Below are 27,218 nucleotides of genomic sequence, written 5' to 3' on the forward strand. Positions count from 1 at the left end.
CTTCTTAATTGCTTCCTTCATTTATTCTAGTTATGTTACGGTTGTCTGAGAGACAGGTAATCATTAAAAGAAGAATCAACAAAGCTATAGGACCCATCTGATTCAAAAGACAGCCTGGTAATCACTGAACAAGCATTCTCATTCTTTTGGGTAATGAGTTTTCGGTAATGTTTCCTAATAAATCAGAAATAGAACGAGGATATTTCTCATTCCCTTCACCCCCCAAAAACACACACATGTGCACGCACACACAGTGTTGCTTCTCGTCTGCTCTTGTTCCTTGGCCAACTGAAAAGACCATAAAGCACAGCAAAACTGAAACAAAGAGAGTTCACTTTCATTCTTCAGACGTATTGACTTTGAGTTGGTCCTTATGCCATTTGAACTGGCAAGCTCATTACAACCCTCTCCATTTCAGCTGAAGCGATTTTGGTGTCAAAAACAGTGAAGTGTGTCATTATTGAGTGAATCTGGTGGGGAAATTGACTGATTAAGAAGTATATGGAAAAAGCTTCTAATACTTGGTGTCTGGGCAGACAGCTGTAACAGGAATTGGGAATTTTCCTTTGCACCATTTTCCAGATCTTGCTTAGATGCTCCACTTAATGTGACCATTATTATTATATTGTGTGTTAACTTTTAATGATTTTGAGAGATCTCGTTTTCCTTTTATGTAAAAGTACCATGTAGCTGTTGCCTATAGAATGAAATGAAAGGATGAAATCGTTGCAAGGATAAAATCGTTAGGTAAGATATTGTACATTGGCCACATTCCAGGTAGCAAGTTTATATGCATTTAGTGCAGTGGAGCTTTTAGTGTCCGATTTTATCAGCATGCTGTATTTCACACTGCTTATAAGTCTATGAAGAGGACTGAGGTCCAGAAGCAACTTCTAATAAAGCAAAGAAGAACTACATTTGGAAAAAAGGAAGCTCAATAACCCACATCTCTGGAGCTATTGTCTTGCTTTTGCATAGGCTCCTTTTGTATTTGTGCAGTCATTGAGGAGGTGGTACACGTCACTGTAGCACCTCCATTTTCATGTGAGGTGCTGTTTAATTAATAGTGCCTCTGTATCCCCATATGAAAAAACTTACCAGTTCCGAGAGAGAGCTCGTAGACTAGCCCCATTACTGTGGTGGGTTTAATGTGTGGCACAAAGCACTGATGCAGGAGGGTACTTGCAGACACGTGAATCCCAGAGTGAAAGCTTAAGCAGTGTGATGACTGATAGTGCAGTAGTAAGCAAAGTTATACCTTTCTAAGTTCATTGAAGTCTGTGGTTTTAGAAGGGTATAACGCAGTTTAGGATTGCACTGTGAATCATCCTTTAAGAGATCCATCTAAGAGGTACTGTTGCTATATATTTTGACAGTGAAATTGGCAGGATGCTCTTTTGTTTGACATCTATGGATGAACAGATAAGTAGTTTAGAAATCTGAGTGGTTTGGATTGTGACTGAAACAGTAACTTGGGCATTATATGGTGCGGAGTCTGGTGTAGATGGTGTAGATAAGTGCCAGATTCAACGTCACTTAGTGCCAGATAAAGGAGACTTTTGAACATCCTGGAAATAGTAATACATAGACCAGAAAAACTCTGGAATGGTAGCAAATACATGCTGTGATTGTGCACACAAAGAGCTCCTGAAGTCTTTCTGAAGGATTACATTATTCAGATTATATAAGACTTTGGAAAGAAGAAGCTGTGTATTCTTCCCAGTAGGGTTGCAAAGAAACAGTTAAGAACTGTAGATAACCTGTTAGTCTGTGAAGTGTGATTATAGGAGAGAACAGTAATAAAGGTTCTGCTAATTCCAAGATGTGTTACATTTTTACATATACTAAAAGGATTGGGAGAAAGAAACTAAAGGACAACTGTGATTGATTAATGCTAAATTTCCTTGCTAAACTACTGCATAAAGAATTAGGGCCTTTGTTTTAGAAACTGAAATGTATCCTTTCTGGCCATACTTTCTTGTATTCATTAGGAAATGAAAAATGAAAACAACCAGCTGTTTGTGTGCAACATTGCAATAAAATGCAATAAAATGCAGTAAATTGTCAAAGGATAGAGGCTTCTACCACTGGAACACTCAGTGTTTCTCTGGGGAGATGTATCAGGCTTTGGTAGAAATATTGATCTTACAGAAATGAAGAGCAGAGACTGAAACAAGGACTCCAGCTAAGGTGCCTTCATTACCCAAAGTTTCAGGGTTTTAGCCTCTCTCAAGGTCTCCAGGGGAAGCAATTGGATCTCAGAACTGAAGGGCCAGATGCAAGAGGACATGTATTTACCATAGGCCTGTAAGGAGAGCTCTTTTCTCCTTTCCAAAGCTTCCCAGCATGTTCTTTCAGTCCCGTTATTTTTTTATCACAGTGGGGGACCAGTAGAGGCATATTAAATCTATTTGAAACTACATGGGGAAATTCTGCACTGGAAAACCAGATTAAAGAGGCCAGAGGTTTCTTAAAAATTTGCCTTTAAGCTCTGGCAATGGCTCTTAGGCTCCGTCTCCCGAGGCTGAGCCTTGAGTGATCTAGCAGCCCTGTATTGTTAAGATCTTGAATATTCAAAAGCAACCATATTTCGTTTCAGATATTTTCATTACTTCCTGTTGTTAAATTGTTTTCTTCACATTTTTAAAAAATATTTATGAGCCAGGAAATATTTCCATTAGTAAAATACAATTTTTAAAATGTTTTATGTATTTATTTAATACCTTAGTTGTTTATGCAAACTTCCGGACAAAATATAAACATGAACAAAAGCAACATGTCTTCACTGCAAACTTGAAACTGACTTTGTTATTGCAAAATTTAAGATGGGCCTAAGCAATCAAGCTTAGTTGCCTTTCTTGTGGTGGCTTAGATTGGGGGGCAAACATATGTTTAACTATACATCTTCCCTAAAATACATGTGGTTGCCAAGCTCCAGGTGGTAGCTATAGATCTCCCACAATTACAGCTGATTCCCAGCAAAAAAGATCAGTTCATCTGGAGAAAATCTCTGTTTTTGAGTATGGATTGTATGGCAAGCTCCAGCCTTGCGCCAACCCTCCCCTCCCCAAGATAACCCCCCCCCCCCACCAAATATTCAGATATTTCACAACCCAGTGCTGGCAATATGAACTTCTCCACCCAAGTTTTTTTGGTTTTTTTACGATGTGTTATAACATCTTTTTAGTGATGTTACCCTTGATCATAATGACTTGGTTTGCTATTTATTCATTTCATAGAGCTCAAATGTATTACTAATTGAGCATCATTTGCCCAACAAGTTTCTCTCCAGCTTAGAAATGAAATAATGGATATTCAGATTTTGGGACAACTGGTTTGTTTTGTAGGTGCATGTACAGAAGTCTGTTCAAAGAGGGAGTGACTAATTGAACAACTAAGCAAATTGCACAAAAATTGAACATTTTGAACACTTTTAAAGTGTTCACAAAATGCCGTATGTTTAGACTGCACAGTACTCGCCACAAGCTAATGGGCAAGCTATTGACAAGTTGCCTGTTAATATATGGAACATTAACATGCATGGCAGTGGGTTGCAATTAGCACATTTTCCAAAACACTGAGAATTGAGCTCACCAGATGGTGTTTTGCATAGTGATGAATGTCGATCAGACTACTTCTTTGTAGAGTTGAATTAAATGTGTATCAGATACTATCACGCATGCATGATGGGATATGTGAGGCTAGATAAGACTATCTTTATGTTCTCTACTGCCTTTCCAACATACGTTTCTCAAAGCATTTTGGCAGGCCATAGCGCACCCCTCCTCCATTCCTCCACATTCAACTGGTTTTATTCCATGCATCTTGTGCCACAAAGCACATGTCCATCTGTTTAATCTTTTCAGCCATGTTACGAAAAATTGCAGGCCATCCATCAGCAGAACAAACTGTCAAAATAAAAAAACTCAAAGTAACCGGAAACTCACTGGCACATGTGTACGGGCTGCTGTGCCCTTTAACAGGAGGTGAGTCAGCAGTTTTTTCTGACAGGTTTACACCTGATCATTTAGCTGGGTTGCAGCTAGATTGCATCAGCCTTGTGCTGATTGGCTGACTCTACCTCTCCCTATAGGCTGATAGACGGTTAAAGGTCCAGCCACAGGTCTGCACTTTGCTGATCTGCTCAGCTTGGTGCCTGGTGCAAACCTTTGTCACTCTACACAAGAAAACTTGGATACTTGTGGACTTGACCTAAGGACTGGACTCTGGATTCACTCTCTCATTCTGTCAGGCTGTGACTCTGCTAGTTGCTGCAGTCTGCTGTTTGTATGCTGAGCACATTTTTTGCACTTGTAAATATGGACTTGTAAATACACCATCTGCACTACTTCTCACAACGTCTTGGCTCCAGTGTTTTTGTTGTTGGGCTAAGCGGGGCGCTTGGAAGCACTAATTACAGACGACTTTCCGTCACAAACCACTTGCTGGAGAGAATCAGGTCAATGTGCAGAATGATGCACCCGCATCAAGTAGTGCTTCTCCACATTTCCTGAAAGTGCCAACAAGTGCCAGAACTGACGGGAGAATTCTGTTTAACTGAATAATCAGTTCATGGTAGTGCATGGCAGCAACGGATAGTGTGCATGGCATTACTGTAGTAGATCATATTAAAAGCTTGTGGTCTGGTAACTTGCAAATTACTCATCGAAGTATGTTTGTTATACAGAGTACTTCTGCTCCTCCTTTCTGTCGTGTTCCAATATTGAAAACTCTGCCTAAAAGCAAAACAGTCAGGCATACAGTGTGCTAAGATTTTTTTTTTAAAAAATATTATTCTATCTGTGAGTATAAATACAAACAAAACCTGAAGTTTGAAAGAAGTACTCAGTATGCTCAAATACTCAGTGTAGTTTATATAGTTTGCTTATAGAGGAGATTGGGTAAAGATAGTATTGTAATATGTACTTATTATAGAGAAGTGTGAATGAGTGTTGTGTACTCTTTCTGCCTGCCATCTCAAAATTATTTGGGAGGCATTTTTCAAAATCTAGCCTGTGGATTTCATATTATAATAAAGAACTAATGTATGGAAACATTTTCCTTGGCCATCACCATGCCAACTGTCTTAAGCTGAAAGTGTTGTTACTAGTTGTTACTAGTGTTGTTACTAGTGTTTACTTAGTTTTTTAAAAATGTTTTTTGATATTTAGGCCTTAGTCATGCATTGTTTTCTTAACCAGATTGATCAACTAGTATATTGGGCTTTTATCAGGGCCGTCGTCACACGGGCTTAAAATTAGCGCGAAAATTGCGCAATCCATCGCAAAATTCCCACCTTATTCCAGCACTGTTGCGAGTCTTAGAGTTCTCCTCTCGTCTCAATTTTCGCGCTACAATCTGCTTCCGTGTGACCATCCGGCATCGATTTCTATCTCATAATGACGGAATATTCTCTTCCCTTCTTGACCCGTTATCCCAGACGCCCTTGCGCGCTCTCCTGCAGCGAGCTCCTTTTTTTTTTTAAAAAAAACCCTCCTTATATCGCTATAACGTCATAATATTATTAAAAAAAGCACAAAGGAACGAGAGATTGTTCTTCCTATGCTGCTCTACCCCGGTTGTTCAATTGTGTTTTTATTGGAACATCGTGATAGCGATCTAATGATCCCCACTTTTTTTTTTTTTGGCGGGAAAGATTCAAGTGTCTGCAACCGTTGCATCCACTTCCACTTTCAATTTTGCGGCACTGCAGGGTTCATCATCGCACAGGGCTGCATCTTGGGCTTTGAGCTAACACTTCTCTCATCAAATCTCTTGAACAAGGTATCCGACCTCAGGTGTGTCTCACCTTGGTCCTTCTGTCATTTGAACAATGGCATACAGAGCAGAGAGTGGTGTTAAAAGGGGGATCTCCTGGAGACATAGGGAGATTTTGGACCTGCTTCACTTTTGGGGGGAAGAGAAAATCCAAGAGGCACTGCGAAACACGCACAGAAACCTGGATTATTTCGAAAGAATATCAGAGCAGATGGCTACCAGGGGCCATAGAAGATCGGCTCTGGAGTGCAGATCAAAGACGAAGACTATGCGTCTCGAATACAAAAAGGTGGTCGCACACAACAACAGGTCGGGCAATGCACCCATCACTTGCCCATACTACCGGGAGCTCGAGAGCATACTTAGAGGAGATGCCAGCGTGCACCCAAAACGGCTGGCACGGAGCATGGTTCTGCAGGTGATGGGCCAAGTCCGAACTGAGCCAGTGGAACCTCAGGCTGGATCTGAGGAGCTGTTCTCTCACGAGCTGGTGACCATTCGTGCCGATGACATTATGATTTCCTCTCCTGGCCCCTCAGGTAAGAGCAGAAAAGGTAATGAGGGGTGGGGGCCTTCACATTTCCTGACCATGAACTTTGGAAAAAAATTGGATTAAACCCTTGTTAATGAGTCATTGTGGGTCTGTGGGGGCACTCCAGTACTGCAGTGGAATTGCATGAATTTTAACATATGCCTGTGTTCAAAACATTAGCAGATAATGTCTCCACGCAAGGTGTGGTTCAAGCCTGCTCGCACAGTTTTGTGCAGTGCTCCCCTCAGAGCCCGTTAGGATGCCCTTTGGAAGAGTTAACATCATGTGGGCATCATATGTAAGTGTGATGTGTTTTCTGGAAGAAAATCTATTCCGACACCTTTGAATTTTTTTTCCATTCAGGAGAAATCAGTGACCTATATGATGATAACACTAGTGGTTTCGAAGTGGATCTGGATGCCACACCTGACATTCTCACTGATCAGGGTAAGCTCCAACCTGACACACCGTGCATTGAAATTTCTGTACTGACCATAACTGTGCACAATGACTTCCAAGGCACCCTATGGATTCAAGGAAAGCAAGGCTGCGTTCAGGGTGGTTGTGGTCGATCACATGTGTTGAGATGACAGAGTGGAGACTGTACTTGTGATGGATTATAATGGTTTCTCAATGTGATTAATGAAATTATCTGAATTAAAATCAGCAAACAATTCCTAGGCTTGAAAACCTCTTTGGTTTAATTCCAATTATTTTTTCCTGCTATTAATTGGATGCAAGGGGGGGGGAAACCACTTCTACTGAGGACCTGAGCATGGGTTTCTTTGTTATTTCTTTCAGCGGATGCTGAGCAATGCAGCGGCCTCGATCGGGAATCATGGAATAAGGAGAATGACCCTCCACAACCCCAATCCGAATTGGCCGGTAAGCTATTGAGGCCAACTCTCTGAGATGAATGTGTGGCTCCCTGTCCTCCATTGTGTTTCCATCACAATGGGGCGGATTTCTCACACTGTAAAAAAAAACCTTTTTTATAAAAAAAAAAAGGTTACCGTTAGCTTGCTGTGATCTACTTTCCAGGTGTATGAGTGGGGAGAGGTGGGAAGCAGCATGGAATAATATTTCCACCAAATGTGTGATGTGAGGTTGCTCTATGTCAAAAAATTCAATTTGGCTCAATCAGCTCCAAGTGTGAGAGGCGGGAGGACCATGTAGGCGGGAGAAATTTTTTGGTTTGCTGTGCTATATTGCGATAATGTGCATGCATGTTTGAGCCTAACATTGACCACACTCAAATCACTATAGCTCCACGGCAGTGTGAACCAATGGTGCCTGCAGAAGTAGTCTCACCTGGGACACGTCTGGCAAACATTCGCCGTAGAAGGGGCAGTTCGGTCATCAACAACGTTACAGAAAGATTCCTATCTCAGTCTTCAGCGGAACACCGCGAAGAGATGGCCATGCGTGAAAAGGAACAACAGGAGACCAGGAAGTGGCGTGAGGAGGAGAGCCGCAGACAGCTTGAATTTATAGAGGAGACACGGCAGGAACGCAGAATCTTCCAAGAATCGTGGTCAGATAACATAGATGTGATGCGTGCAGCTGTGGGAACGCTGAAAGCATTGGGAGAGGCAATCATGCGCCAGCAGCTTCCCATTGCTCAAGGGCTGGCCTCTGTTGTTGAAAGGCAACCTGAGAGCAATGAAGAGGCTGGCAGAAAAGTGGCAGCCAAGAGAGCCTGTGTGGGGAAGGCCAGAGATCGATTGACCCTTTAGATTAAATAGTGAAAACCCTGCCTGGTCTTGAGTGGTGTTCACGAATAAATGGAGACACTTTAACAGGAACAAACCTTTGTTTTTATATTTCAAGTTAGAAAATAACAGCTGTACAAAAGAAATATTTCTGTTGCTTGATCTGGTGCAAAAAATAATTAAACAAAACACACTATGTGAACAACAACAAACAATTAACAACAACAAACTATTTACACATGTGGCCCCTCGCTGTCTATGGGTCCTGCCCCCTTGACAGCATGTTCTGCTGGCGCAGCTCCCTCTGGCGCTCTCTTCTCTCTATGGAGAGCAAACGACGTCCATGTCTAGCCAGTCTGGAATCCAGGGCAGTCACCTGGCTCTGGATTCTGTTCACTGAAACAGAAGAGTTTTCACATGTGCACCAAGGAATCACTGGATTCTGTTGCTTCCCAACCCCCCCACCCCCGGAAAAAAAGGAGTGACACTTACTGGAGGAGAAAATCCGCTCCTCCAGTGAGCGGATTGCAGCTTGAATTCCCCCCAAAGATGGCTCGCTTCTGGACGGAGGTCTGGTCGATTGGCCGCTTGTGGAGGGTGCCTCCTCACCCCCATCTTCTCCCTGGGCTTCTCCTGCGCTTTGCTCTGTAATTGAAAGTGAATTATTTTATATTTATTTTTACAGATAATATGCTGGAAAAGCAAGCACCACCATAGAACCTCTGCGTTTAATGTTTATCTTGGATAGTTATACAAGAGTTTTGCTAAGGGCTATGCACCAAGGGATGCTAACATTGACTGGAATAAACACAGTTAAGTTTCCTGTTTTTTTACCCTGGTTGACCAACAGCACCTTTCAAACAATTATTTGAGTCATGCAAATAGAATTGCTTCCGTGCTATGTGGTAAATGCCAGTTATTGATTTTGTGTTTTGAAAAATAAATATGTTACTTGGATTGTTCTTCTCCATTGTCTTCGTTGGTTAGCGTTGCATTGTCAATTTTGTAAGAGGGAGGACACCCGGCTCTGTGCGGCACGGTGAGGAGCATGATGCTGGTGGTGGAAAATGCGTCACACAAATTGCACATGGGCATGTTGACTTGACAGCTGCATCAGCAGCCAGTTCATGCATGTGTCTTCTGCTCACCTGTGGGGGCATCCCTGGAGTGTTCCGCTGCGGGTTCCTCCTGCGGTTCTGCCTCTTCACCGGGCTCTGCTCGGTGAAGAGCACCTTGTGGCAAGACTGCAGCAGCCTCAGTTCTCTCTCTCCCCCGCCGAAGAGCTGAAAATGCATAAATGTACAATTTTTAAACACACACTGTGAAACCATCATTTGTCCATTCTCAAGAGTTACACCAGCAAAAATAATAAGGTGAGTCAAGTCTGCAACCATTCCTTGCCATTATGTCACGTAGATTACACCAAACAATCCACCAAATGCAGTGTTGGCGTTATCACAATTGGTTTCTCCTGCTTGGGGAGATCTAGGAAGTTAAGCTATTGCAATTTTTCAAAAAATCAGCTAGATTGTCTTTTAAATTCAAAGGCATAGTCAGAAACATTTTTCACAGCAGCAGAGGTGTGTTTTAAATAAGCCATGCTCTTTGGGTGATGGGTGGATTCCTGTGTTGATGTCAATTCTTTAGATATCATAACCCATGGCCAAGTAGCAGAGAATCCTGTTTGAGACACCAGTGTGCACAACTCAATGATAATCCTAGATAGTGGTCTGGGAAACCATGGTTGGCTTGGTAAAGGGTCAGGCACCTGGCAAAGACAGCTGTGGGAGGGCAGAAAATACTCCTTATGAAAAACATGCCTTGGACATCTAGGAACACAGGCATGTGCATGGTGTCATGCAGGGACAAGCATACCCTTTAAAAAAAAACTAAACAGATGACATGACCCAATTGATGGGGAGTTGGGGGCATCCAGTGGAGGACACACAATAGATGTGATGTTATCACCTTTTTAGATGGCACTTACATGCATGCCGCCTTTCCTGCCAGTTCGGTCTTCCTGCAGCCTCCCATAGCCGCAGCATGCTCCCAAAGTGCGCTGGCCTTCCACTTTGCCGAGGGATCCCTTGCCAGGATTCCAGTGCCTCAAAAAAATTGCCCTTTACTCTTTTGAATTTGGACCTGCACTGGTCCGCGGTCCGCTGAAATCCCCGCGCCGACAGCCGTCTTGCAATGAAATGAAAGATGGCCCTTGTTGGCAGGTGGGTGCTGGACATCAGCCTCTCCACCTTCCCACTACCATAGACAATGTCCAGAAGTGCCTCCACCTCCTCATCGGACCAAAATGCCCCACGTCGTCTTGGAGGCATCCTTTTGCAAACTCGTTATAACGACATAAGATTTCTGTTTGCTTCTGAGCATGCTCACGCGCTCGGAGAGCGGGAAAGCAAGGTCAAAGGTCGGATTGGATGTTATTCGACTAGAACAACACAAAGCAAGCTTTAAAAAAACACTTTCCAAGGAAAAAGCATGAAAAAAACGCCAGTGTTTAACATTATTCAAACCCTTTTTTTTTTCCGGTTCTGCAGTTTTATTTCGCTGTCTCGATAGCTTGTATTTCCAAACTTGCACAACTATGCAACTTCAGCAAATCACGGGCATTTAAGGGGGGAAGGGGGAAAACATAATGAATTGTGTTGAAAAGAATCAAGATAGTACTCTCTGACTTCCTTTGGGCACATGTTTTAACCTTTAACGTGTCCCTTGTTAAATTAATGTTGGACCTCTTTCATTCCACCAGGCATGTCCAACTATCATGTGCTCTGCTTCTAGCCCCGCCGTGTTCGCCATCAGGGCAAATCTCTTTGTGCCATACATACTGTTTGCTTGCCCCTATCTAAATATGACGTTATAACGACCCAGCAAAGTAACTTCAGAACGTTATAAAATTTTTCACTTTAAAGCAAAAGTTGAGGGACCCTGATATGCTCGTCCTTTGATGCACTGTCATGAAATCACGACCTCTCCAGAATTGGACAATCTTTAAAATAAAAAAAAACCAAGAAAACGTCTCCCTGTAAATTTTGACTAGATGATGGAATGGAGGAATCGCCTCTAATCCACCACTTGGCAATAAAGGCAATACACAATGTTGTGCAGACAGCCTGATATCAAATGGCCCCCAAGCCCGCAAAACAGATTCATTTTCAGTGGTTCCTTCCCTCACCAAAAACCAAGAAGCCCACAGTCAAAATATTCTAAAGTGTCTTATTGGGAAAAAAGAATTACGCAGGGAAAAAAATTTCAAAGATTTCTTTTTATTATTGTAACAGAAAGAGAAGACATGAAAAATCATTGGCTTGAAAAGCAAAGCAACGAGGCAAATCAACACCCACTGAACCTTGCTCAAATGAAGGCACTCTAATTTTTTCCACTAGCGCCTCATCTGAGATTCCATAAATGCAGCCAGTGCATCCCTGACCAACTTTCCCGCCTCAAGCAAAGTTTTGTTGCAGTCCAGAGAATCCACCCCCTCCTCTGGCAACATGATTGGCAAAGGATCTCTCAGATCGCCTGGGATCCGCTGCTCCCGTGCCTCGCAAATGTTATGGAGGATAACACAGGATGTTATAATTGAAACTAGATTTTCCTCCCTTGCCTTCAGTCTATAGAGCAAACATTGCCAGCGTCCCTTCAAACGTCCAAAACTCTTTTCCACCTGATTTCTGGCTCGAGAGAGGCAGGAGTCGAAGTTCTGCTCTCTTCGTGTGATGGCCAGCTTCCCATAGGGCTTCATCAGCCATGGGCGCATGGGATAAGCTCCATCTGAAAGTATAATGGGTGGCACAGAAACCCCATTCAAGTTCAAAGTCGGGTTTCCTGGCACAAAACTTCCATTGTCCATGGCTGCGCATATATTGGAATTTTTAAACACAAAAGCATCATGGTTCTTTCCACTCCAGCCAATTTCAACGTCCAGGAATCTGCCGGTATGGTCAACTGTTCCTTGCAGTAGCATGGAGGAAAAGTTTTTCCGGTTTCCATATTGTTCTGGGCTCCCACCAGGCGCACAGATTGGAATGTGGGTCCCGTCAATGGCCCCAATGCAGTGCGGGAAGCCCAGAGCAGCGAACCCATCCATTATCTGAAAAGAAAAGAGTTGGTTTTTATAGCCATTTTGAAAAAGGTCAATGTCAAGCATGGCCCCCCTAAAACTAAAATCGAACCTATTATAAGTAAGCAAAGAGATTGCCGAAAAAATAGCCAATATTTATGGAAGTCTCCAACAGTTCATTGTTTTTTTTACATAGTGATATGGTGTTATAACGAAATAAAAACAAACAATAAAAAAAATTTAAAAGGGAGGGGGGGAACGTACCTTGCCGACCTCTGAAGGCAGGCAAACCGTCTTGGAAAGCAGTTCGACCTCGATTGCTGCGCAGACCTCCAAAACAATGGTTGCGACTGTCGATGCTCCCAACCCGAACTGATCACCTGCCACGCGGTAACAGGCACCGGTGGCCAAAAACCAAATGGTCACAGCCACACGATGCTCCACAGACACAGCTTCCCTCATATTTGTGTGCTGCCGTTCCAGTCTGTTGCGGAGGACGCTGACTATGCCATTGAAGGTTGCCCTGTCCATTCTGAAACATTCCAGCCACTGATCATCATCCCAGGTGGTGAGCACGATCCTTTCCCACCAGTCCCGACTGCGCTCTCGAACCCAAAATCTTCGTGGTGCCTTCAGGCTGGCCAGGGAATGCCACCTTGCGCGGTTCCTCATTCTTCTTCCCTTGCCTCCGTTAATGACAGATGGGGTCGGTTTTCCAGAGGACCCAAAAAGTCTTTCCGCTGCCCTTCGCCTCCGACGGAGGGATCGCAGGTGTGCATGGCACAGAGTGAACGTGCTCTGAACCATCAAAACAACCAGTTGGGCCACCAGAACTACAAGTTCACTCGGTGGAGCCATGGTTGAGTCTTCGGCGATGGGGATCACGTCAGACAGGGGCTTTTCTCAGAACAAGAGTATATTTATGGATGTTCAAATTAGGAAGAAAAACAATCTTAGCCAATGTTCAAGCTGCTTCCAGGGCGGGAAAACTTGGCCCACCTATCGTGCTGTTTTGGGGTTGGGCTAACGTTAGGTTTTAACGATGTAATGTCGTTATAACGCAATAAAGCGGAAAAAAAATAAAAAAAAAAAAAGAGGGGGAAGAGTTTGTTCTGTGCCCGTTCAAAATGACGGCACAAAGCGCTATGGTGTGAACAGCTAGAGGCGGGAGGAGACGGTATTTGGCAAAAGATTGCATCATGGCGCCGATAGGAACGATAGCACCACATGATGGAAATTTGACGGAATAAACGCCCGTGTGACGACGGCCATGTTGTCATCCAGCCCTCTCTACCCCCTGACCCAGCAGACCTCTGCATTCATTTGCATCTGGGATCTTTGAAGCTGGTATCTACCCAAATTTATCCAAGGTGAAGATCCTAGATCAACATAACTATGGTATCTGAGTCAGCCATGATTATGTATGGAGAGAAGGGTGGGGAAAATAGGTGAAACTAAACCTTAGGTCTCTCTTTCGTAAGGTAATATCTGGATATTCTCTTCATTCTCAGTCAGTAACTTACTCCTAGTTATTCAGAGTTGATCATTGTCTCCTCCTTTTTTAATGTCTTAGTTTGAAAATTCTTAGATGAGAGGTGGTATATAAGTGAACTAAGTTTATGCCTCCTGCACATGAACCTCGCTCTTCTGAAAGCAATCTTGCTGAACCTATATAGGAAAAGATGACTTTTTTGTTGTTGTTGCTACTACTACTACTGTTTCAAAAATGCAGAGGTAGAGGAGGAGTCATAATTTTATTATAACCAATGTAGGAATATATACCTATACTTGGATTAGATTTGTTTCTCACTAATCTGGTTGTATATACAAGCAGATATTGGCAAGGCTGATTCTTGTTTTATTCTCTCTCATGTCCAAGTGTTATATTACAAAAGGAGAAAGAAGTAAGACTACGTTTCTAGGTTGATAAGAGCTCAGTTCTTTATCTTAGGCCAAATGGCCTAGTATTTCTAACAGGAGCACATAAGTTTGGTTGATTTAATTCAAGATTCACCACAAGAATAAAGATGGCTTCAGACAGATATGACCCATGACTATAGTTTCACCTTCTGTACTCCTCATTGTGCATCTGAGTGCATGTTCACAGCATCCATTTCTGGTGGCACACCTAAAGTAACACAGCAGAGTAAAAAGCAGAGGTTAGGCTTTTAGAGCTCCATTATCAGAAATACATGCTTATGACATACACTTGTGTTAAAAATTTCTATCATATGTTGGCCTTCATCTGTGGAGGCAACTGGACACATCCCAGTTTACCTCCCTGTGTTTTCTAAGCCATCTTTTCTTTTCCTTGGCGCACTGCCCTTGATTCCCTCATATGTTCTGATTTCCTTGACTTTTCCCTTCAGCCCTGTTTGACTACACTCTAACCTGAAATTAGGTTAGCATTGTGGTCACAACATGTATAATGCAGTGTATAATGTAAATGAGCATCATATTGTTTTCCCTAAAAAAATGAAACCAATGGTATTCTCCTAAACAGTTTCTATAGGAAAAAGGTGTTTGATGGCAAGTTCTCTGAATACAAGCCGCTTTCTCCTCATTCTTGCCAACAGCATTTTTACTACTGCTTGTACTAGCAAAGCAGTTCTAGAAGAGAAGACAAACAGAAGATTAGCAATATGCCCACCAGTTGGTAGGATTGTTTTCAATCTGTAGTATGTCCTAGATTGTATTTTTTGAGCTTGGAATTTTCAAACAGCCAAGCAGAGGCAAAGGCAGTGTTTTTCCTACTGCTGCCAAAGTTCCAACAGTCTTTTAACTCTACTTTAAGAGAATATTTTATCATTGTTCTTAGAGTGCTGTTACATGGCGAGGGCGGGGAGGGGGGAGAGATGTTATTTAGGTAAAAGATCAATGGTTTCACAGTATCAATTATCTTCCTATCCTGCTCAGATTTCTAGCAGTACCTCTCATACTATTTGTTAAAGTGACTGAAGTGGTTCAGGAGGAGGACATTGATGAAGGCAGGCAAATAGAACTTTACAAGCAGGAGACCCACAAGGACATGCAAGGGTATCCCCCCATTATTTCTTCTTTACCTTCCCTGAAAGCCCCCCGTAACCTCTCCCGTTTTCCTGCCTCCCTCTCTGCTTTCCCCCAACAATCAACTTACCTTCTTGTCTTCAGTGTTTCCGCCTTCCCTACCTCTTGCCAGCCTGTCATACTGTGCCAGCCACTAGGCTGAGCCCAGTTGCAAGGTGGGGAACCCTCAAGGACTTGTGAGAGGAAGCTAATTTCCCCTCCCCCACTGTTTCCTCCTCCTCCTAGCAACCTCCATATCTTCACCTTTTCCTGCTTCCTTTTCTCCTTCCCATGTACTCACCCACCAACTTTTTATCTACCCCCCCCCCCATCTTCAGGTATGTTTATTATTTATTTACTTCAGTTATACCCCATTTTTCTCCACAGCAGAGACCCTACATCATTCTTCTTATTAGGCTGAGAGTATGTGATGGGCCCAAGGTCACCCAGTGAGCTTCCATGGCAGAATGGGGATTCAAACCTGAGTTTCCCAGATCCTAGTCTGAAACTCTAGACTGAAACTGGTTGGGGAAGGGTGTCAATTGATCAGTAGCAAGCAGTCAGGCTTGGATGAGCCTGAAAAGTCACATAGTAGCAAGTCATGCAGTGGTTGCTGCCAGGCCTGGCCCCAGTGAGTCTTCCTGTCCACTCCCCCGGCCTTTTACTGACAGAAACCAAAGCTTCAACTGGCAGTAAAGTTGTGGTTGCCTAGCAATGGAGGACATTCATTTCTTAAAGCCACAGAACCTGCTTATATTATTATTATTATTAACTGTCCAGGTCTTTTTTAGATTTCAGATTTTTCTGCTAACTTGAGATTTTTTCTTACGCTTGTAAGATCTTTCTTGTCTGTTCATGAGTCCAGTCGCTGTATTTAAGTATCCACAGCTTTGGTAATATTGAGAATTAGATAGATTGATTACAGAGGATTCCTTTAGTGGTGTCTGTCATGAGTCATCATGACCTCCTCTGACCAGGGCAGTCATCACACGGGCTTCTATTTAGCGCGAAAATGGCACAATTTCCCGGCAAACACCCACCTTATTCCAACACTGATGCGATTTTCTCTCTTCTGCTTTGTGCTTGATAGTCGCGATATTTTGCGCCTCAGTGTGAATGCCTCACATCGATGTTTTTCGCCTCGTCACGCCATAGGCCCACCCTTTTTTTCTCTCCTCAATCCCAGAATCCATTTCTCCCGCGACCCCCCCCTTTTTTTTGTAATAATGTCCTTATATCGCTATAACGACATCACACAATGAAAATTTTCTGCTGAAGAAAACAAGTAAAAATGACTGAATTGCCATTAGAGAAATTTTTATTTTAACCCAAAACCACACCTCGCTAAAAATGGCCGTGTTCAGTCATTTTCCAGGTTTTTTTTTAACATTACGTTAATTACGATGTTATCTAATGTTATTCCATTATAGCGGAATTAAACGCCAAAAACATTTTAAAAGGGGGGGGGAGCTGCTTCTGCACCCATTAGAGAGAACGGAACAGAGCGCTTAGGTGTGGACAGCTGGGAGCGCGAAGAAACGCAAGGTGACCCAAAGAAACGTTACTGTGCCGATATCAGCGATGACACTATATGCTGTAAATTTAACGGAACAGATGCCCGTGTGACGACGGCCCAGCTCTCTGACCAGGCCAATGACTCAGACCTGGAGGATGAGCCTGAGGACCAGGATGGGTCTGGTATTGCAGAGGTACTGGCTGACCATGTGGCAGAGCAAGGCCCTGGCCAACCATGCCCCAGCAGTGCCTGAGACCAGACCACCAGCCTGAACGTGAATCCTTGCCGCCTGCAAGAACATCCAAGCCACCTGCCTCAGAGACCACCACTGGGGCCCTGCCAGGCAGGACACAAACAAGGGCTGATAGTCGCTCCAGATTGCCTCCCACACCAGGGGAGTGACAGCAGCAAAGGAGCTGGGATGGGAAGAAGTAGCATGAAGAAGAAGTACATGCCAGGCAGCATGTCATCTCTTTGCAGGCCAGTTAACCAGACCTTGAGGAGACTATCTGACCAGGTGCAGGACAGTGTCTTTACTTTCTGCTTTGCTCTGTTAGCCCACAAAAACAGAGGTTCAGATGCTCAACCCAGCATGGCCATAGTACGCTGCCTGGAAAGTCAACTACCTGCAAACTCTCTGTTCTTCTGTGCCCTTTCATAAGTGAGCATGCCTGTCATAATTTAAAGGTACAAAAAATTCTTATTCTGTGCTGGAGTGAAATAGCATACATTGTAACCAATGAGCCAAACCAAAATAAATAGAAATCAAGTATAAATGGCTGAAGAGTTATTAGGATGCAAACCAATAGTGACAGAACAGAGCCCAGTGTGTGAAGATATTTTCAACAAGCAAATCACCTTTGTGATTTTCAGTTTTGAAATATCCCATTTGCAAAGCCATTATTGCATATTTTGCTGTGATTACAAATGTACACAGAACGACAAGTAAACAATACTGCTCCTTGCCCAAATATTATTGAAAGTAGGTATTTTTGTTACCTCATCCAATCGACATATTATATCCTGTTTGTGATCCTTTCCAAGACAACTGTCACCATAAAATGAAGCTATGTATGTGATTATAAATGCCCATATGATTTACTGCGTGCACTTTTAAAATGAAATATCAGGAAAAGTTATTTCCACATTTTAGGCCAGGCAATTCTGAGGGTAAAAATGCAAGGCTATCAGTTAATCTGAAGGACAGATGCATGGAAGAAGCAAACTTTAAGGCCCCTGTAAGGACAAACTGTGTCCTATGAAATTAAGGCATGACAGTATTGCAAAGGAAAATATGGTGAAAATCTGTATTGGACAACTGAAGTATAGCTAACTGGTGGCTACTAGGTAAAAAAGTGTGTTCTTTGCCTTGTTTTTTATCAAAGAATATTAAATGCTGCTCTAAATGTCAGTGAAATATCTTTACAGCAGGAAGAAGGGAAGAACTATTCATATGTGTTTAGCAACCAGATTTTAAAAAGCAGACTTCCAGTCCATTCTTGGTGTCTAGGTTGTTAATTTTAAGTGAATGATGCACTGAACAAAAGCTGCTCTAGATTAAGGAAATAGATACTACATGGAGCTGAGCATGTGCAACAGGACTGGAATTCTTCTAGTTAAGGAGTGTTGAACTCATTTGTTACAAGGGCCAGATCTGACGTGTCACAATGTCAGGCTGGGCCATATATACCATAAACTTTAATACCATGTACTGGAGATACAAACTTTATCAAAGGCATAGATAAACCCAATTTTTTTTTTACTCAAAACACAAACAAGCTTAAAACTAACTCTTACAGAAAATCCAGAGTCTACATAGAGATCTCTGCTCTTTTTCTCTCTTGTTGTCCTTTATACCTGCAACTGCCCTCTAAAATACCATCATATCCCTTGTCTCCCTCCTTGGAATCCACCTTTTCTTTGGCAGAACCCTGAGTCTCCATCTACAACTCAAACAAAGCTGATAACGAAACCAGTCTCCTTCCTCCACCTTCATCACTCTCTAGCCTCCCCTGCACCCGCTTTTAGATGGTAAGGTCCTTGGAGTAAGGACCTATTTTCACGATGTTCTGCAAATATGGTTGCCAATTCCAGGTTGAGAAATTCCTGGAGATTGGGGGTGGAGCCTGGAGAGGGCAAAGTTGGGGGGAGAAGGTACCTCAGTGGGGTATAATGCCATAGAATCCATTCAAAGGAACCATTTTCTCCACGGGACCTAATCTCTGTGGCCTAGTGATCAGTTGTAAGAGGAGATCTCCAGCCCCCACCTTGACGTTGGCAACCATATTCGTAAAGCACTGAATGTCCTGGTGGTATTTTATCAACAATAGAAGTAAAAAAAAATCCAGGCATACAGCTCCCAAGGATACAAGCTGAGCTGCACTCCCCAGCTCCAAAAACAACTATCTTTTGATCTCAGGCAGCAGACCAAAGGGAAGCCTGCGCCATCCACCACCCCTCCAGCTGGCTGAAGGTAACTTGAAAATGGCTAGCTGGATTGGGAGTCAGGAGCCTCAGCCAGCAAGCTCCGAGTTGGCATGTTCATCTCTCTGGAAACCTGATCCTGTGTGGATTCTTCACTCAGAAGCAAGCCCTACCTGAAAATAACTGTTAATTTCCCAGGTCTCCCCTTCTTTGCCTCCCCAGCCGCAAATTGTTGTGTGTGTACCCATCTTTTCTCTTCAGGCCTTTTTGTTTTCCTCTTGGGGAGACATAGGAAGGTGGCTGTAGCAGGAGATCCTCTCAGGAGGTGGGAAAGGAAAGCAGGAGGCAAGACTTGTCTCACATCCATGCCTCTCCCCTGCATGGTCCCAATGGCACAAAGTGAAGGAAGAGGAGCAAGAAAAAGAAAAAGAAAAAAAAGAGGGAGCTGCCTGCCTAGCTGTATGGAAGAGAAGGAGGAGGGGCCTGGAGCTGCCACCACAGGGCTACTAAGCTCAGCCACAGCAGCAGAAATGCTGGGATCTTGGACGGGCCAAGCCAGGAAGGAGAAAGGTGGGGCCCTCACTGTATGTGCCATGCTTGCACCGCGGAACAGCCTCCTGCCTTTCCCCCCAGTTGCTCACAGGTGTGATAACAGCCCTCGGGTCATATATTTGACAGTCTTGTTCTAGTTAGCCTTCATGGGTTGTGGTGCACTGGCAGGTTAACAATGGGAAGGGTTTGTTTAATATTCAGGGTATCTTGAACTTGGCAGAACTGAGACAGCTTAATGGAGGCATTTTGCCGCTTCCCCACATAGATAGCCTTCAATGTGGATTGGGCCCTTTATGCAAACATCCAGTATGCTGGGTCATGCAATTCTTCTCTGTATCTAAATGCTGTATCTATTAAACATGTTTACATGTTCACTTATACATTTTTTATACTGGTTACTTTTCTGTCAGCCTGGGCGCTGTTTAACGTTCATATTTTAAAGGATTAAATGCCACAAAGCTATACTAGTCTGTCTGCTGGTAACTTTTGTGTAAGATAACCTTTTAAAATCCTTGACTATACATTTATAGAAATGGTCTGAGCACTAATTATTATTTTATATCCTGTGATGCTTAGAAAAAATGTTGGGCTATACTGCTGAGATGGTTAAAAGGGGGGAATTGCAGAAGTGAGGAAATCCCATTTGTCTCCCTGTACTCATTCCTCTTGCCTCCCCGACCCCTTCCTCCTTCTCCATGTGCCCACTGTTACCACCCCCATCATCTGGTTTTGCCTCCTTTCTGCCACTATAGATTTTGGGCACCATATTGGATTACCATAGCAACCACAATGGATGCCAGGATACATGTTCTGAAATTCAATATGGGGGCATGGAGAAAAGGACTGGCAGAGGGCATCCCTGATATCCTTTCCTCTAAGATTGCATGCTGACTCTTGAAGTGGGTTCCTTGCCTCCATTGTGAGTTTTATAGCAATCAAAAATGGCAGCTGAACTGCAGGGGTTTTCTGACATTTGCATGTGTACAGATGTTAGTAGTAAGTTGTTGGGGGGAGGTTATCCCAATTCCTCCCCCTCCCCCCCAGTTAGATTTTTCTTCAAATCTGGATGGTATTCAGATTTGTAGAACCTTCACTGAGAGGTGCGGCTAATCCTGCTCTACATGGGTGCCAGCACTTGGCAATTCGAGTAATTTTTCAGAAACCTATATGAGACACCTTCCTGCTATTCTGTTTAATTTTCATTTTGGAAGAAAGGTATAGGTATTTTTATACCTACCTTAGATATCTTCTGTTCAAAAGCATGACAAGCCACAGTATGGAGGTTGTAGTCTATTCCCTGATTTAGCAGTCTGTTCTGAACAGCTTATGGTTCAATATATAGCAATTGATACAGATTACAGTTGAATATAGAAACAGTCTGTTATGTATTACAGCATATTAAGAAACTCTGGTGTGCTTGAGAATAAGCCTATGCAACTTTCAATCCACCAGACGTTTTAAGATGTGCCAGCTGGTTCCAGGCTGGTAGCAGCATCATATTCCCAGTAAACCATTTTCATTAGCTTTTGTAGCAGTAAAAATGCAATCCTGTCTCGAGTTCTGTCTGAAGGGCTAGAATTTCCTAGTAGCAAGAGCAGCCTTGTCAGTCATAAGCATCCATAATTGTGCTAGCTTGCAGGCACAATGGTATGTACACTATTTTTCTCTAGAGGGAAAAATTATTTGTTCCTTTCCTTAATTTTATTCTAATGATTATGAGGTATGGATAATTCTAGTGTAAAATATGGTTCTGGTTGCTCCCACTTTTTCACAGATTAATTCACCAGTGCATGGGAAATAATCAGATTACCTTTAGAAATCTTATTTCCTCTTACAATTCAGACGAGACGTATATTAGAAAGTATCTGTCATGGAATATCACAGTTTTTAGAGAATTCGTTCCTCGCTTCACCAGCACCTAGGTGCTATAGGTAAAGGGAAGCACAGAGTTTTGAAGACATTTTATAGCATACCATTGTGCTTGTTTTAAATTGTATTCATTCACAAGCACCACCTAGAGGCTATACTTTGTATTATTTTAATGATTAAGCAAATACTCTGTACAGATACCAGAGAAATTCAGAAGCAGACAACAGACCGATGCAATTCATATTGGTGGGAGAAAGGATGCGGTATATGTTGTTCCTAATGTATACCAAGCTTGCTTACTTGAAAGCTTTCTTAAGCCTTGTAAATATGAAATATTCAGAATTACTGTTGCAACAGTGGGGCATTTTGATCCTCAAAATAATTTATATTTACTAATTTTAGGTAGCATATTCACCCTTTGGGTGGTATACTGAGTTGTTCCTTCCCTATAGGTAGGTTTTAAATTTTCCTTTCTATTACCAGTGATATTTAATATGATGCACTTGTTTACAAAGTATACTATTTAGTGCTGGTATCAAGAGTACATTATTTAGTAATATATAGTGTTAGATTTGGTCTACATATGACAAGATGCATAAGAGCAAAACAAGTCAGAGGTGGGAGGAAAGTTTCAGACTTTTACATTTTAATTATCTTAACACTTTTTGTTTTCTCGTTTTGTTTGATGTTAATACTTCAGATTCATACTTCTATGGCAGTTGTATGATTTGGGACATACGGAGGGAGAACGTGTGATAAAGCCCATGCTGAAGGTCCCAGACTCAATCCCTGTTGAAAGGTCTTGGGTAGCAGGTGTTGGAAAAGACCTTTTTTGCCTGAGATACCTGGGAGCCTTTGCTGGTCAAAGCAGACAATACTGAATTAGCTGGACCAATGCTTCTTTATGAAGTAGATTCATATGTTTTTTTTTTGAAGTTTGCCTTATTTTTTTTTCCACTGACCTCTTACCCTTTTCTTTCCCTCTTTTTTGCAGTGTTGTAGTTTCACACTAAGTAGTTTGAATGTAATATAGAAGGATTTATTTGATTTTCCCTAGCTGTCCACTCCTTTTCTCTAACTCCTTACTCTGTTCTATTTTCTTATATCCTTTGTTTAGATAAATCAACTTATTTCGTTTAATTTTCCCCCTTTCCCCCCTCCTTTCCCACCTCTCTTTTCCTTTCTATTCCCTCCTCCTCCCTAACCCACCCAACTTTGCCCTTTAAGTCTGAATTAGCAATACAAATGAGCTTTATAAATTTCTCCCCCTCCCTTGATGTTTCCCTTTCCCCTTTCCCTAGTTATCTTATCTTTCCCTCCCACGGAACTCTTGGTTGATTAGCTCTAAGATCACAATAATGGGAGATCTATTTCAAATCCTTTCCCTCCCACAAATCCCCTGGCCAGTTGTTACAAACTGCACAAAAATAATAGATTTGTTCCCCAAAGCCCTTTTAGCTAGTGTGTTCTATTCACACACTAGTTTGGTATATACCAAAATTTACCGGGCTTAACTAAAAAAGGAGTTACATTGAAAGGACCGAACTCCCCCCTCCCTTTCTTACCCCGTTTTGAATCTTCAATAAAGAGTATTATGATAACGCTTCCCTTAAATTTTAGCATTGTGGCTAAGTAAGTGTCTAAATCAATTGTCTCTTATTGAAATTTTACTTCCCTTCTGAGGGGATGAAGATGTTGACTGAGAAAATTTTCTTTTTTGACTTGGTTTGCTTGTTTCCATCGGTTCTTCTAGGTTCAGTTCATTTAACATTGATGCTGCAGAGTCGTAGTCCGAAGCAATAAGACGATGTCCTTTGTGATAGACCAGTAGTTTCGTGTAATTCCACCATTTGTATTGTACTTTTGCTCTCCTCAAAGTCTCGGTTGTGGGTTTAAGTTCTTTTCTCTTTAAGAGAACTTCATTAGGCAGGTCACTGTATACTTGTATCTGGGTGTTATTGAATAATAGAAAGCCTTTGGATCTTGCTTCATTGATTATTTTCTTCCTGATGTTAGTATCTGGTACTTCAATAATGATATCTCTCGGCATATTTCTTTTTTTCTGCTGGCTTAAAGATCCGATGCGATAAGCTTTTGTTATGAGTTGGTTTGTGCCTTCCTTAATGCCCAGCAGCTTAGATAGCCAAGGTGTTAATGTTCTGATTATATTTTCATTTTCTATAAGGGACTCTTCAATCCCACGGAGCTTGAGATTTCTGTAACGAGCTGACACTTCCAGGTGAAGAATTCTTTCCTCCTGCTGTTCTAGTTTATTATATATTTCTCTTACGTCTCTTTGAGACATGATACTAAGTTCCATAGCACTTTCAGCTGTTTGATTTGTCTTTTGAAGTTCTAATTTGATTTCTGTTAATTGTGTAGATAGCGGTTGGATGAGCAGCGTCATTTGTTTGAGCAGGTTTTCTTCAAATTTTGCAAACTGTGCCTCGAGGGAGTGGTTATTAGTTTTTGCTGCTGCATTTGTTTCTACAAGTTTCCTGTCGGCCATTTTGGATAGCTCGGCCTTGCTGCGTTCCTGAGGCATAGTTTGAGTTGTGCTGTAAAAGAGCTGCTGCAAATTTCTTGCCGATTTTGGATAGATCTTCTTTTCCCTCTGCGTCTGCTTTCTCAAATATATAATGCAGGGTAAGCAATATCAGCTGTTTTCCGGGGTTTACAGGGAGGAAGGAGACAGAGATCTTTCAATGTGCGTCCATACCCGAAGGCTCCGACGCCATGCCCCCAGATTCATATGTTGATCAATGTATGCATTCCAGGATTCTGCAGGTGTTACTGCATCTATATGTCTGTGATTATTAAAATGTGTTTGAATATATTGTGCTTTTAATAATTCAGTTAATATATCTTTCTCTTGGTCCCTTGTATGTCCTGTAGAAGCTTTCAGTTCTCCTTGACTGCATATGACCACTATCAACATATAGAGAGGCAAAATTTGAGTCCAGTAACACTTGAAGACCAACAAGATTGCAGGCCCAGTGTCAAGGGGGGAGGTGAGGGCAAGGTGACAGAAGACACAAGACAACTTGTTGGAATTTAAAAGGCCATAGTTTTATTGGTTTACAGCTTATGGAATGTTGGCACTGCATAGGATGCGAATCTAACCGTCGACTGACCTACCTGCCGGAAGATGACCCCCTCACCCCTTCAGCCCCTCTCCTGAAAGGCAAAACCACAAAATAACAGGCTGTGGGATTTCACATGGGTGCAAACCTCTGTGTGCATCCCCCTGCCACCTGGGAGTAAGCATGCTCCAACAGCCCCCAACTGGGCTTGTTTCTGCAGTACATCACCCCCAAGATCCCTTGAGAAGATTCCCAAGTCTGGGGAATGGTCCTGGTTTTCCCCAAAAGGATACGTGCCCAGTGCCAAAACTGCCTAAAGTTGTGACGGAGATAGGATAGCCTAAAGCATAAAACCACATTAACACCAGAACATTATAGATCCCAAAAGCAACCATCATGCAGAGATTTCTTACATTCATGAGCCATTACAAATGCCAAGAAACAAGGCAATCCCAAGCAAAAAGCGTGAGATGGATGGAAAGCTAGTTTAGGAGCAGAGAGCTGGGATCTTGGCCCCAGATTTATCCTCAGATGGCAAACTAGAGGGAAGACTGCATCTTCCAGGTCTGCCAGCTGAAAAGTCCTCACCAGCTCCAGCCCGGCCAGCCTACTGATTGTCTGGTTGGGTATTTTGAACCGCTGGCTGCTACACCTGCCCCAAGGAGGCTGCTGGGAGCCAGTAGCAGCAGCCACCATGTTCTGCCCCCCCTACATCCCCACAGGATGCAAATTGGGGACCCAGATAGGGTTGCCAGATCCTTGTACCCTCCTGGCTAGAGGTGACCCAGTACTCACCTTTTGCAATGTATTTGCATGCACACAGAACATGCACTCCTGGGGCAGCGTGATGATGTTACTTCCAGAAAGTGACACCATCACACAGGGCCCAGGAGTACTCCTATGCTTCACAGTGGGCTGATTTGGGCCCCAAACAGGTTAAGGAGGCCTGTTCCTCAGCCTTTCCTCCTGCAGCAGGCTGATTTGGGGCCCGTATAGGGTGAGGAGGCCTGTTCCCCTGTCTTCTCCCCCTGCAGGCCAGGTGAGTGGTGGTGGGGTAGAGAGTTGGAGCAGGGGGATCTCCTGCCCCCACCAGGTGACCTGGAATCCCTAGCCCCAGCTAAGTCTGGGGCTGGGGCTTTTCAGGATGTAAGCTTTTGACAGTCAAAGCTCCCTTTGTTAGATTGAAAATGTATACACTGAAAATCTTGTTGGATTTCTAGGTGCTACTTGAATCAAATCTTGCCGTAGACCAACATGGCTATCCACCTAAAATGTATAAAACATTCCTTATAGCATTTTTAAATGGCCCTCAGGAACACAAATGATCTTGCTTGTAAACTGATGTCTAATACTAGGAAGCATACGGGTAAACATTTTGATTCAAATGCTAATAGTTATTTAAACTATATCAGATGTTAAAGAAAATACTCTGAATTATTTAAGCTGTATGACATTTATATTTTTGTGTGAGCACATATTTAAAAGTATATTAAGAGTTACTCTGTGTATTTGCCTTGATGCACTGTTATGTGTTTGAGGATTCTGCACTTAGTTACAATGAACTTTTTATTGGATGTCGATTTTCTTCCTCCATTAAATGTGAAGAATCCTTTACTGGTGGAGAAGTTCCATATGTGTAATTGGAGTACCATCCACAAGAGATTGCTAAAACAGGGTGATAAACTGAAGATCTTTTTCATTTGATTTGTGCATGCATTCCTGAGCCAAGTAACGTTGTTGCTGGATGGACTAGTGCAAATTGTATGTTTTAAACATTTTGGTGCCATTTTTTTAGTACTCAATGATATTTTGGACTCCACAATAAATGGAATGCCTTGAGTTCAGAGATTTGCCAGAAAGTATATGTGAGTGTATGTGTTTGTATATTCTTGTAGAATGGGAGCAATTCCTCTATTTTATTTAGTTACTTATTCAATTCCTATACCTTTTCTCTTCAGTTAAGAAATCAAAGCTGTTCACAATTGCAACTGTTAAAAACAATATGAAATAATGAAACAATATGAAATAATGAAAATATTCAATAAAATTACAGTAGAACAGCCTAATTTGAATAATTAAAAACCACTCTATTCCCCCTCCAGCCTCTAAAACTGTGAATAATATAAAAATTGCAGGTAGATAAAAATGTTTACTTTTCTTTGATGGAGAGGGGAAAGGTTTTGCTTTTGTTATGACTAAATGATGTGTGTTTGATCCTGAAAGATGCTGATACTCACCAGTCCCTGGCAAAACGAGGCACTTTGGACTGTGTTTTGGATAAATCTTGTGACTCCATTCCACCCAGTGTTTCTCCAGTAGATTAAGACTTCCTTCCACAAAAAAGGGGGAGGGGTTTGATCAGAGGAAGCCTTTCTGCACCAGAGAAAATACATTCTTCATTGGAAAAAGCCTTTCTCTGTTGAAGGAAGACTGAGTGGGAGAAAGTCATAGAAGTTTAGCAGAAAGGTGTTTTGACATCCAATCCAATGCTTTTAAAATCCTGCATTAAGTTAATGAAAACTGAATTGCGTCTCTAACTATTTCACAGAAACTCTGTGTCCTGTGGCTGATCTCTGGTAGTTTGCAAAGGAATATGGATGAAACAACCTGATAGTCACAACTTCCTTCAATC

General features: G+C 42.4%; 2 protein-coding genes across 2 annotated transcripts in view; both read left to right on the forward strand.

Annotated features, from left to right (window-relative positions):
- Positions 1-27,218, forward strand: part of DOCK1 (dedicator of cytokinesis 1) — a 602,286-nt gene that overhangs the window by 360,256 nt on the left and 214,812 nt on the right. The gene's annotated exons all lie outside the window — the stretch shown is intronic.
- LOC129332950 (uncharacterized) lies at positions 5,642-8,296 on the forward strand. The gene is made up of 4 exons (XM_054984273.1): positions 5,642-6,317; positions 6,674-6,757; positions 7,112-7,195; positions 7,577-8,296. Exons 1-4 carry the CDS (start codon positions 5,834-5,836, stop codon positions 8,044-8,046), a joined length of 1,122 nt encoding a protein of 373 aa, XP_054840248.1. The 5' UTR covers positions 5,642-5,833; the 3' UTR covers positions 8,047-8,296.

The sequence above is a fragment of the Eublepharis macularius genome, chromosome 6 (genome assembly GCF_028583425.1).
Source record: "Eublepharis macularius isolate TG4126 chromosome 6, MPM_Emac_v1.0, whole genome shotgun sequence".
NCBI lineage: Eukaryota > Metazoa > Chordata > Lepidosauria > Squamata > Eublepharidae > Eublepharis > Eublepharis macularius.